General features: G+C 40.0%; 1 protein-coding gene across 12 annotated transcripts in view; it reads right to left on the reverse strand.

Annotated features, from left to right (window-relative positions):
• Positions 1 to 12,921, reverse strand: part of LOC126272755 (membralin) — a 486,429-nt gene that overhangs the window by 371,206 nt on the left and 102,302 nt on the right. For all 12 annotated transcript variants that reach the window (XM_049975869.1, XM_049975862.1, XM_049975866.1 and 9 more), the window contains exon 7: positions 6,188 to 6,431. In XM_049975869.1, coding sequence (XP_049831826.1) covers positions 6,188 to 6,431 — 244 coding nt within the window. The remainder of the gene's footprint in view (positions 1 to 6,187; positions 6,432 to 12,921) is intronic.

The following is a 12,921-nucleotide window of genomic DNA, read 5'->3' on the forward strand; positions in this document are numbered from 1 at the left end:
CTTCCAAATAACTGCTTCCCTTTCATGTCCCCCGACTCTTACAACTGATATCTGGCTTCTGTACAAATTGGAAATAGCCTTTCGCTCCCTGTATTTTACCCCTGCCACCTTTAGAATTTGAAAGAGAGTATTCCAGTCAACATTGTCAAAAGCTTTCTCCAAGTCTACAAATGCTAGAAACGTAGGTTTGCCCTTCCTTAATCTAGCTTCTAAGATAAGTCGTAGGGTCAGTATTGCCTCACGTGTTCCAACATTTCTACGGAATCCAAACTGATCTTCCCCGAGCTCAGCTTATACTAGTTTTTCCATTCGTCTGTAAAGAATTCGCATTAGTATTTTGCAGCTGTGACTTATTAAACTGATAGTTCGGTAATTTTCACATCTGTCAACACCTGCTTTCTTTGGGATTGGAATTATTATATTCTTCTTGAAGTCTGAGGGTATATATGTTAACCAAATCTCCACATATCTTAAGTTCAAAAGAATCTTGGTCTATCGAATAAGAATTTTCTAAATACCAGATGGGCAATTTTGAATTGTATGAAAGTGATAAGACTGACAAATTTTGGTACATTTAAGATATTTGAGATATGTAAGGAGTAAAATACTATCCTTTTCTTTCAAAACTCACGCTGACAGTTTTACTGGTTCCAAAAAGCAATGCTCCAACAGAAAAATTAATTAGTATGAGTGAGAAAAATGAAACTGAGCTTAGACCAAACATGAACACAGATACTTCAAGTGCATTAACAGTAGAAGAAATGAAACAGCAGTCTGCAGACAGACTGTTATGAGAGAGAATTTTCAGAAGCTCAGTCGAAAGCAGCAAAGAAATCTACTTGGACACACCTCAATTCAGCAGTCAATACAGTTCTGGAAGAGAAGCACCCCTGGAAGAAGAGTATGCAGAAGAAGGTGGTCTGTAAGTGTGTTATGCAAGTCTTTTGTTTAACCCTTTGACTGCTGGAGGCGCGCTACCTGCTTGGTGCGCTGAGGCGTCACGGCCTGTGGCGTAATATGTCTACCTGCACCACGTGCCTGTCCCTCGGAGCCACTGCCCGGACCAGATAGGCCCACGCTGCCTCACCCGCCCTGTGCTGAACATTTCTCGGCTGAATACGACTCGTGCAGAGCCAGCATGAATTTATGGTGACTTTGAGCTTTAATATCTCAGACAATAGTTTCTGTCAAGAAATAAAATTTAGCCATCTTGTACAACTTTGCATGTTCTCTTAAGAATAAGAATGAAAAAAATTTACAAGCCATTCTGAGCCAGAAAATTGCAGGGGGGGAGAGAAAAAAAAAGGGGGGGGGGCACCCGAAAAAATTTCGAAGTTTGGCTTATTGCATCTCCTGAACTAATGCTGTGAAGAACGTGACACTTGGCATGTAGTAACCTAACAACAAAAGGTTTTTAAACATAAAGTTTCATTTCCATAGCACTTCTCAGTACCGAATGAATTAATGACAAATTTGAAGATTTTGCAAAAACGTCAAAAATTTGGTATTTTCATTCCGATTTTGTTAAAAAACTATGCTCTGTAAAACATACCAAGCTGTACAACTGGAATGAAAGTTGGGCATGAAAATCAGGCCCAAAAGCAATGTAAACTTCGGTTTAGCATATCTGTGAGTGTGAACGCATGATGAAAATGAAATTTAGAGTGAAATAGATTGACTGCACAACGATAAAGAATAAAAAAATTTATTCCCCTACTATTTTCCAATAATCTACAAATTAGTTAAAAAGATGTTGATATTTTTAAGCAGGGTACATTCGATATTTATTTTTCAAATACTATTTTCTATTAATGCTTCCAAGCCAGTCTCATTCGAATAACAAATTTTAAGACCCCCCCCCCCCACCCTCCCCAGAACAATGTGTTTAATAGTTTAATATTCAATATTCACTAACAACATAGGCAAAGTAGCAAGAGAAAGTGCACTGAGAAAAGAGTTTTAACTTTGGCATGTTTTTTCTCGTTGATCAAAGTTAAATCTGTTATGGAAAACATGTTTTGTGCAAGTAGACCGAATGTGATCTACATTTGTACTACTAAGGATAAATGAATATAACTGTCCATGTTATGTGATGATAATTTAAATGTATCATACGCAGATTAAATATATGGTTTCTGTTATAGTGGTGCAATGTACTCGGTGTAACCACATTTGCCACAGTACAGATATTGCGCCATCTCAATCACCAAGTCCGTTCATTTACCAGTAAACTGCTACATATGAAGAAGTCAGGCTTCGTTTGAATAATTTTACACCTGTTGCATCCATTTGACATCCTTCTATTCAATCCGGGCTTTGGACCAGCACTGGCGAAGTTAAAAATAGATTTTTTCATATTTTTTAAATTTTTGCCCTTTTTTATTATTCATTTAGAAGTGTCAATAGATTTTCTCAGATTTAGTTCCCAATGATTAGTAATGCTCTTTGTACGACAAGTCTCAAAGTGGGGTACAACACATAATGGAATGCCACAAGTTTTGCATTAGTTTCTAGTTTCCCACTGCACTTTCTGTTTTGTGCAAACCTCGCACCTGTGCATTAGTGTACTTTTCTGCGAATATTCACTCATGATAACAGCTGGAAAACACCTCCCTGTGTATCACAGAGGATTCTCGTCATTGTAGCACCTTCCCCTACCAGCTTTTCTCCGTTCTGTAGCATATTTTTCTACAATCTCCTTTGTGAGAGAAAGGTGAAACTCTGTGAGTGCATTTTTCGCCTTGTTACCAACTGGTGGAGAGCATGAGCATTTAGAATGCACAAATACAAAACGTGAAAAAAATATTTCTTATACCATTTCACAGTCTAATGCACTGAACCCACTGAGCTCAGTAACATGTCACAACAGTCAACTGCATCCATACTCGAGATGTAATCTACAATATATAACCCCCCCCCCCCCTTTCACCCACCAGTATTTCTGACAGTCTTCTTCTTCTCTGTTTCAACTGTTTGTGTTGGGGTCAACATGCAAACGTTGGAACCACACAATAGCAACGAAGTAGCACCTAAGTCTACAGTCTTTTTGCCTTACGTAGGACGCATTTCCAATAGGATTGGCCATATTTTGCAGAAATATGATGTGAAATGTGTTTTTCGACCACCTTCTAACATTAAGGCCCTGTTGGCGTCTGTAAAAGATGGTCTTGGTTTGCGTAAGGTTGGTGTCTATCATATTCCTTGCAGTTGTGGCACGTTATATATTGGTCAGACAATCAGGACTGTGGAAGACCGATGTATTGAACATAAGCATCACACTTGCTTACAACAGATGAGCAAATCCGCTATTGCAGAACATTGCCTTGACATCGAACATCCAATGGAATACAACAACATGGAGATTCTGGCTTGCACATACAGCTATTGGGATAGAATTATTAAGGATGCTGTTTAAATCAAACTATTTTGGATTTTGTTTGAATGCTGCTTGCAATTCGGTTCTGTCTCTCATCAAAAAACAGAGGGAAAGAATTAGTGCTACCTCATCTGTTGATTAATAGTCACTATCGATAATTCTGATGTTGGTTATCTTTGGTTGTATATTGACTCTGCGGTTACTTGTTCTGTGTGTGGTATCTTCCTTGTTTTTCCTCTGTGAACCGATGTATTAAATTCCCTTGCACATTGCTTCCTCCTTGCAGTTGTGCCTTGAGAATGGCAGGGCGTGCTCCTCTCAAAATATTGGTGGTGGTCAACGATGTCACCCGGCAGCAAACCCGTAAGTGACTTGAACATTCAATTCGTCAGGACAAGTTAAGGTCTCACAGTGCCACATGCAGCTGTTCCATGGTTGTGAAGCCAGAGGAACATGTCCAGGTTGAAGTACCAATTATTGACACATAGAATATGACTCTGTTCCAAATATGGCCCCATAAGAGTTGCCACTACGTCACCACCCTTTCCCAAATTGTGGAATTCAATTTATGTTGTTGCACCTGCATATATAATAAAATCTAAAATATACCCACTCTGACAGTCACACAGTACAAATGCCTTTATTCCAAATCTACTTCGGTTGGTTGGAATAAATTGCTTAAAAGATAATCGTCCTTTGAACAGCAAGAGACTTTCATCTATACAAAGCTTGTGATGTGGGCAAAATGAATTACGAAACATCGTACAAACTTTGTCAACAATCATCCTAATTTTAAATAGACTGTCGCCTCCATTGCTCGCAGAGTTATCACTGAAGTGTAGGATTCTCAGAAGTAGACAAAAACGGTCTCAGGACATAATTTCGCTGAAAACTGGTGGGTTCAAAAGTGTATCTCTGGACCAATAATTACTTAATTTTAACTTCTTAACTTGCACCATTAGGGCAAACAGCAACAAAACAATACATTTCCTCAAATCCAGTCTCTTTCCACTTTTGACAGTCAAAAATTCATAGATTCTGTAGTATTTTCTCTGGCGTAAACATAAAAACGATTTGTCTCACCTGCAATAAATTGCACGAAAATTGAAAGAATGCTTTGGTCAGTATCTAATTGACATTTGTGTCCTGAACTCGAGTCACCGAAGTAATGGTTTAACGGCTGGAAATCCGTTTCTTTCTAGTCAAATGTGTCACTTAAGCGCGCTCTTTTCCGAACTGTTTCACTGGCATTTTCTGATTCCTCAGATTCAGAAGAACTGCTGACTGTAATTCTTGCTCTCCCCTCTAATGTAAAGGGCTGAGGACTACAGCTTCGAGATTCCATTCAAGACTCATCACTGTTAGCAATGTCAGCTAATTCACAATCACTGTCGCTCTTAGTGAGCACAAGTAGGATTTGTTTATTTGTGCAAGCACAGCAACGTGACATTTCTCACATAGGAAACAAGAAAACTGACAAAAATACAGGAACCTAAGTTGAATTCTGCATAGCGGGAACACAGCAACAAAGATACATGCACTCTCGAACTATACAGTCAGACTACTGAACAGCTACTGGAAGAGCAGAGCAGAAAGACAGCTGTGCATGTATACACATCTGTAGCACTCAGGTAACTGTGACTCAGAGCACCTAAACTCTTCCCTAGCGGTGGGCAGGCTGGTGGCACAGGAAGCGTAAACACATCCTTAGCGCTGTTGAGAAGACCCAAGGCCACAAGTATACACGTCAGGCATGCCAGAGGAACGGCGAGGCATGACGAGTTTACACGTCCCCAGCAGTCAAAGGGTTAAAATGATGGAGAGAAAGTTACGATAACAAAAAAGATATTTGATCTATGTTTCACTTTTTTGTTTATATGACTGTGTTTGAAGTGTCATTGTATGCTTTCATTTGGTTTGCCTGCTACGCTACTTTTTAAACACACCCTGGAAATTCTCTCTGTCATTAGCAGTTCTCTGAAAGTATATATTATTAATGCAAGAGTCACGATTAAAGTTCAGTTTTTACTTCTTTGAAAATTACCTTCACTGTTCACACCAATTATGGGATATTTTCAACTGTTTTGTCCTTCGAAAATTGATCTTATTTTGCACTCCACTAACATTCTGCTCTAAAATAACATTTGCATTTTATACTTTAAAAAATGTAACTTTTAGATCTAATTTTTAAATTTCCAGCATCCTTTCTTCTCTTTCTTACTAGGTGTTAAAAGCGTACTTTTTACTTTTCAACTCCGCCGTAAATCGAGATTTTTGTAGTCCTTGACGGGGAGAAGAGCAGCTATTCCACCCCTCCATAGCAACTATAGCACTCTGCCCCATTACACTTTGCTCTTCTTACCCCTCTTCTCTTGTGATGATATTCCTGCTCGTCAAGCTAGAGAATTTTCCACAGTTAGTGTGAGACTGCTTCTGTCTTTCGTGCTGTCAAATAATTATTTTTCATATCACAATGTGATTCCCAATAACCATACATATACAGAAAAAGAAACACAAACCTGCTCCTGTATTAGCAACTTGTTTCTTTGCACTATAGTTAAGACTGATCTGACATGCACAGAAATACAAGCACACAAACAATATTATCAAGATTGGATCCAGCACACTGTTCCATTACTGCATATGTATACATGATTGTTCTATGTGCCAATAAAACTTCAAATCACAGTTCTTTGAAATGTAAATTGGAGATGGATAAAATGGTTCTAGACAACTATTACAAAAAGTTTATTTACATTAAAAGATACCTACAACTGAAGATATTTATGCAACATTAAGTTAATATCATACCTGAGATACCCTTTATTGTCTTCCTGCTCAGCCAGTGTCTTGATGCTTGCCATTAGCAAATCATCATAACCCAAAAATTCATCTAAGATGAAACGGCTGAATGCATCTCCAAAACAGGAATCTTTGTTTGGATCTAGTGTCACAATTTTGACTGGTATATTTAGTCTTTGCCTTGTTCCCGGAGAAAGTCGCAGAAAACCATACTCTAGAGAATATTCCACTATGTATTCATCCTCAGGGAACACTAAAGAGGACAAAAAAAAATACAATGAAAAATGAGAGAGGTTCTTTAAGTAAGCATCTCTACCTAATATGAAAATGTACAGTGAAAATTTTCCAAAAATACAATGAAAAATGAGAGAGGTTCTTTAAGTAAGCATCTCTACCTAATATGAAAATGTACAGTGAAAATTTTCCAACCATCACAGGCTCTTAATTTTAAATTTATGTTTCAAATGTACAGTACCAGAGTTGCAATAAGTGAGAGGTTCTTGGATTTTAATAAAGTCCACAACATTTAGATCAGAAGGAACAGAGTTACAGTAGTCAAGGGAGCTAGATCCAAAATCAACAACAAACACTATACAATGGTTAAATGATATTTGTTCTGGGCAATAGATTCTTAAGGTACACATGTTCATAAATTTCCAATACAAGACAATATTTCAGTTGGCAATATAAAATTTCTTTGATTCCAATTGGAAAAGTTATTTGATGAAGTGTAGTGATACAACAAAATTTTTCCTGTCAACATACACTGGTGATACAGTGTCAATTAACCATATGATTCCCTTTATAGGTCCTGATAGAGAAAACGTTTCCCCCCTCACGCCACTGAATACCTCAAGTTGGTTGGACAGAAATGTTAGAGCATCCTGTTATGATCAGTCAGGTTTAACCTTGTACCTTACAATGAGCATCTTGATAGAACATGCTTGTGATTAGTATGAGATGCCATTAAGAATTAATTTGACAGCTCCCATTTTGTTTTATAAAACTATCATTAATTCCAATTTCAGTGGCTTCAGTTATTACTCTGGATCAGGTGAGCTCACTCTGCAGAGGATATCAGTTCTCTCTACAGCATATTACTAGTGGTGTGTTAGCCATTTCATGGCCAAAATTCATAAACACTGCTATCTTTACACTCTCCAGTACTGCAATCCACATGGCAAAGCCATATGAAGCAGCCCTCATTCTCCACAATTTGCCAACTGCAACGTAAATGGTGCATGGCCTCCCGCAGCTGTGGAAACACAGCGGATAGCTACTTCACAACGAAGGGGTGATGTGTGGTGCCCCGAGTAAAGAGAGCCCATCACACATCACACATTCTCTCACTTCACAACCTATGTGCAAACGAGCACACCTGAGTGAGCACCATCTAGCCATGCCAGCCAAGCATAGGCTACATCATTAGGTGGAGACAATATTGGCCACCTTCAGTAATTTCACCAAGTTCCATAAAATTTATCTCCCCCCCCCCCCCCCAACTGAAGATCCTGCACAACCCTCTATTCCAATTCTTTTGGAAGCACAATCATATAAACAGAATGAAATTTTCACTCTGCAGCAGAGTGTGCGCAGATATGAAACTTTTGGCAGATTAAAACAGTGTGCTGAGCCATGACTCGAACTCGGGACCTTTGCCTTTCGCAGGCATGTGCTCTACCATCTGAGCTACTCAAGCATGCACACTTCGCTGCAGAGTGAAAATTCCAGAAATCCCCAGGCTGTGGCAAAGCCATGTTTCCACAATATCCTTTCTTCCAGGAGTGCTAGCTCTGCAATGTTTGCTGGAGAGCTTCTGTGAAATTCGTACAGTAGGAGATGAAGTACTGGCAGAAGTGAAGCTGTGAGGATGGGGCGTGAGTCATGCTTGGGTAGCTCAGATCGTAGAGCACTTGCCTGAGTAAGGCAAAGGTCCCGAGTTTGAGTCTCAGTAAGGCACACAGTTTTAATCTGCCAGAAAGTTTTATAATCATGTAATTAGTTTCTCTCAATATCTAATCACACAAAAGATTAACACACTTGAGAGCTAGTTTGATGAAATAGTGTTTCAGCAGCCAGCCCTGTAGTAATTGACCATTGCACAGTAAAGGGGATGATCATGTTGCCTATATGGAATAAACAACTCCCCATAGCTGATGCAGAAAATAGGACTGCTGCTATTTATCCATCATTGAAATCTCAAAAGTGATTAAGAAAGTACAATTTGGAGAGAGATCAACAATGATTTATTTTATTAAGTAGTTCCTTAAATGACAACCAAACTGTTTCATAAATCATCAGTCACTATTAACTCACTATTTGAGAAGCTACCATTTTTGAAATTTTCAGATACTCTATCCCCTCCAAGGACAACACAATAATACCAGGACAGAAAGCAGGTCAACATCAATTGCCATATCATATTGCAAATCTATATTTCAGCTACCAGTGGAGCTATCATCAGTGTGTTATAGGTAGTCACGTAGACTCAATATAATTACAATGCATGTTCGAATATAACTTAGGCATGTGCAAGCATTAGTCTGCACTTAGAGTTGGAATAATGCTTGTACCTGTCTATCTTATTTTGGAACATGTGTTGTTATAATTATGTCAAGTCTACATGAAAATCGACAGCTATACTGTTAGCCAAAATCTATATCTGCAATAAAACTGACAGATGATATTACAACAAATGCTGACGCTCTTTCTGTCCTAGATTACAAAGCAATCGTGGAGTAAAATTATTCCCATGGGATTGAACATGACAACAGTACTAGTGAGGTATGTAAAACCAGCTCTGTTGTTAGCATTATTATGGAATAGCAAATGCCGTGCATCTATAAAATCTCTCTTCTAACAAATTATTTCTTTTATCTTTTATGGTGGTTAAAGGATTGATATAATGTGTTTGTAGTTCCCTTGAGATGTCCCCATAGGGAAGGAATTCCAGACACTTATCCTACTCTAAGCAGCAGCAGGAGAACACATATATATAAATGTTTTATGTGTGCAGGCTTTCAGAACAAGAGGCTCCTCCTTTTGGCAGAAGGGTTTAAAGGGAAAGAAGAGTGATGAAGGGTTGACAGATTTAGGAAAAGGGGTAAAATTTGGAAAAGTCACCTAGAAGCCACGGGCAGCGGAGACTTACCAGATAGGATGAGATGAAGGAAAGACTCTTTCGTCTTCTTCCTTCACATCCCGTGTGGTAAGTCTCTGCTGACCCAGTGCTCTGGGTGACTTTTTACGAAGTCTATCCCTTTTCCTAATCCTCCCCAGTCATTTTCCTCCACCCCTCTTCCTTGTCTTTCAACCCTTCTGTCACAAGAAGGAACCACTGGCTCCGAAAGCTTACATAAGTGAAATCTTTTACATATATATGTATGTGTGTGTGTGTGTGTGTGTGTGTGTGTGTGTGTGTGTGTGTGTTTTCTCCTTCCACTGCTTGCTGAGTAGATTTTTTTGTCTATCCAATTACATTTTTCCACAATACATTCTTCATGCAAGTCTCACTACTGGTATTCTCGCTGAAGGCAGTTGTCAGTCGCTATACTTCAGTTGGAAGGTGCTTCTAATCACTCGTGGCCTAAGTTTTGTGGTCAGTACAGTGAGCAGGGGCAGACTATTGGGCCATCACTAAGATATGTGTATGTATGTGTGTGTGGGAGAGGGGGGTTGTCATAGGAGATGTCAATCAATTTTCTCAATTCCCATGAGGAATTTTATGGCCTTGTGGATGGCATTTACACTAATGAAAATTCATCCAGGGCCTCCCTGATAATTTGTCACACTATAAGGTTTTTCACTGATTCAGCCTGAAAAAAATCAAGCTTCAGAAACACGATTCCATCTGTTATTTCTGCAAAACATTCATACATACAAATTGGTAATTACTTCTGGCGACACCACATACTGTATGGAAAACTCACAACTTCTCAAGAATATTGTCTGTTTTAGTGCAAGTACGTAGTCTGAGAGCCCTTATTGAAGTCTCACCATACAATCTGTGAACTGAAATGCACTGGTAATGATATTTAATTTCTTAGGGGTGCAAGAGTAAATATTAAGTTTACATTAAAGCTTGCTAATTAGTCTTACCTATTGAGTTATCTGTCTTCTATGTCTCTTAACAAGTTAAACAATAAACACCGTGCCCAACAAATGATTTCAACAGTTCTGCAATTGCTTGCACAATGTACTGTCCAAAATGATAGTATTCATAATTGCTGATAGATGTATTCCATTCTTATGTACTGTTGGAAAACAACAGAAATAACGAGGTGCTGGTACCTCAGAGTGTAGGTTTCGCATGTTCCTCAGGTGAGCTTCAGGCTTCCTCATTACGGTTGATGATATCTCAAGTTTCTAGTACGCTGGAACTTTCAGGGGTATTTTGAACTTTTAGTTGTAGGTGGAGGCATAAAACAAATGCATTACACAGACATCTCAGTCTACACTTGGTAGGTTACACCTACAAATAATACTGCATCACTGGGTTCTTTGGTGGTACTGAGCACAAACACTGTCTGGACAATTTTACAACTGTTACAGTGAAATTAAGTGATTGGTACAATTATTATTATTATAATAATTATTATTGTTGTTGCTGTTGTTGAAACTTCCTGACAGATTAAAACTGCAAGCTGGACCGAGACTCGAACTGGAGACATTTGTCTTTTGTGGGCAAGTGCTCTACCATCTGAGCTACTCAAGCACGACTCACGCCCAATCCTCACAGCTTTACTTCTGCCAGTACCTCATCTCCTATTGTTATTATTGTTGTTATTATTATTACTACTATTATAGTATCTGTACAATGTGACAATGCCACTAAACAACACTGCTGGCAACAGATATTGTACACGCTGGCGGTGGCATAACAACAAACCAAGAAACAGAACACTGTACAAGGATATGAAAACTCATTGTGCAAGAGTCAATCTACTGGGAAGTAGAAAGTCCAAAACAGCACCAAAATATAAACTGGGCTGAACACAACACAAAGCACGCGGGATCTGATGAATGAGCACACAGAAGCAGCACAAGGTGCAAGACAAAGAGCATGAGCGTAGAACTCAATGTCAGAATTACCCTGCCCACCTTACTTTTGAATGCAGGTAAACACTTTCGTAAGCAAGTCTGCCCTTACGACGCATCATGTGTGCTCTCGATGGCAGCAGCCTGCAACAGTCATCTGCGCAACTCACCCCAGCTCAAATGCCTCCATCACAATGTCCACAGGCAAGCATAATACATACTTTCCCCCTGGAAAGGCTCAGAAGGGTCAAAAATGGCCTAGTTTGGCCAGCAACCTCCGGTGCAGACTTGGAGAGAATGTCAGAGGCCTGGGCAGCAGACACACCACCAAAGGAGGAAAGGTCAATTCCACTGTTTCCACCAGTGAGGCAGAAGGATGTGGAGGCTGATGCAACAGTTGTTCCACTGGCAGTGGTGTAGGTGAGGACACATTCACTAGCGAAAGGAGAGGAGAGAGCAGGTGGTGGAGGACAGATAAAAATCCATGAGCTCAACATCAGCAGGCACAGAAGGAAACCTCGCTGGGGCCCAAGGCTGAAGCAAAGGAAGGATGGCTGTAAGTGCGAAGGGAGCATAAATGGTGAAGAACACCCCTTCTGCTGGCCAAAATATGGCAGACCATGATGATCTGGGGCATGAACTTCAGTGTGCAACAAATCCCAAAGATCCCGTGGCTAGCGCCCATGCAAATGTTCCACCGGACTGCACCCACTGACTGGCATCACCAAATAGATAGCCAGAGACTCAACAATGCACCTTCACAGGAAGAGAAGACACTGACTTCATTTGGGTCCTGAACATATGCAAAAAGAGCATCACCTCTGCGTTAGAAGCTGGTTGAAATGGGGAGGTAGGCACAACACGCGAACAGTGGCAGTCAGTGATGCAGAGAACAACTTGGCTGTTTTCGGGAAGCATGACAAGGCACTGATTGTCAACAACTACACGCTGCCCAAAAACAAAGCTGCAAAATCGATGTGCACCCTGTACCAGGGTGCTCTGGAACTGGACAAGAAGAAACCTGGTGTGGTGGCACTAACTAGTTCTGTGCATAGGCCCCTCAATACAGGGCCATCCATAGCAATAAACTTAATCTCACTGCTAATTATTGGACAAATACTTCTATTAACTCTAGAATCAGCACCAGATGTTTCATGTAACAATCCATCACCAGCCAGTAAACATGACATAACGCCTTCATATGAATCATACTTTAGTGCAACACATGCAGCAGCTAGCAACAACCAACAGCTTTGTTCCTCCATGGCAAGCAAGATCACACCCTGGACAATGTTGAGTCGCTCATGGAGGAGAAAAAAAAATGTACACCCCACCAGATATCAAGCAAGAGCACCCCCTGGACAATGTAGAGTCGATCATGGAGGAGGAAAAAATGTACACCCCACCAGATCTGCACTCATGCAAACACACTCTGGTCAATCCACCTGAACAGCTAAAATGACTTTCCGGATAAGCAGGTCAGCGGTTGTGGTGTTTATGACCTATTGTGCCATCAACAGAAACTCCAACAAGTTTTGCTACAAGGTATCTTCCAACGCCAACACAAAAGCCTCTGGCCAATCAAACTCCAGATCAAGCCCCACCAGCAGCTATAATATAGGTCATCATCTGCATGCTGGGCGGTCAAGCAATAACGAATGTCATAGCAATAATTACTGAGAAAGTGAGTCTATCTCTGCAACTGG

This window comes from Schistocerca gregaria, chromosome 5 (genome assembly GCF_023897955.1).
Source record: "Schistocerca gregaria isolate iqSchGreg1 chromosome 5, iqSchGreg1.2, whole genome shotgun sequence".
NCBI classification, from domain to species: domain Eukaryota; kingdom Metazoa; phylum Arthropoda; class Insecta; order Orthoptera; family Acrididae; genus Schistocerca; species Schistocerca gregaria.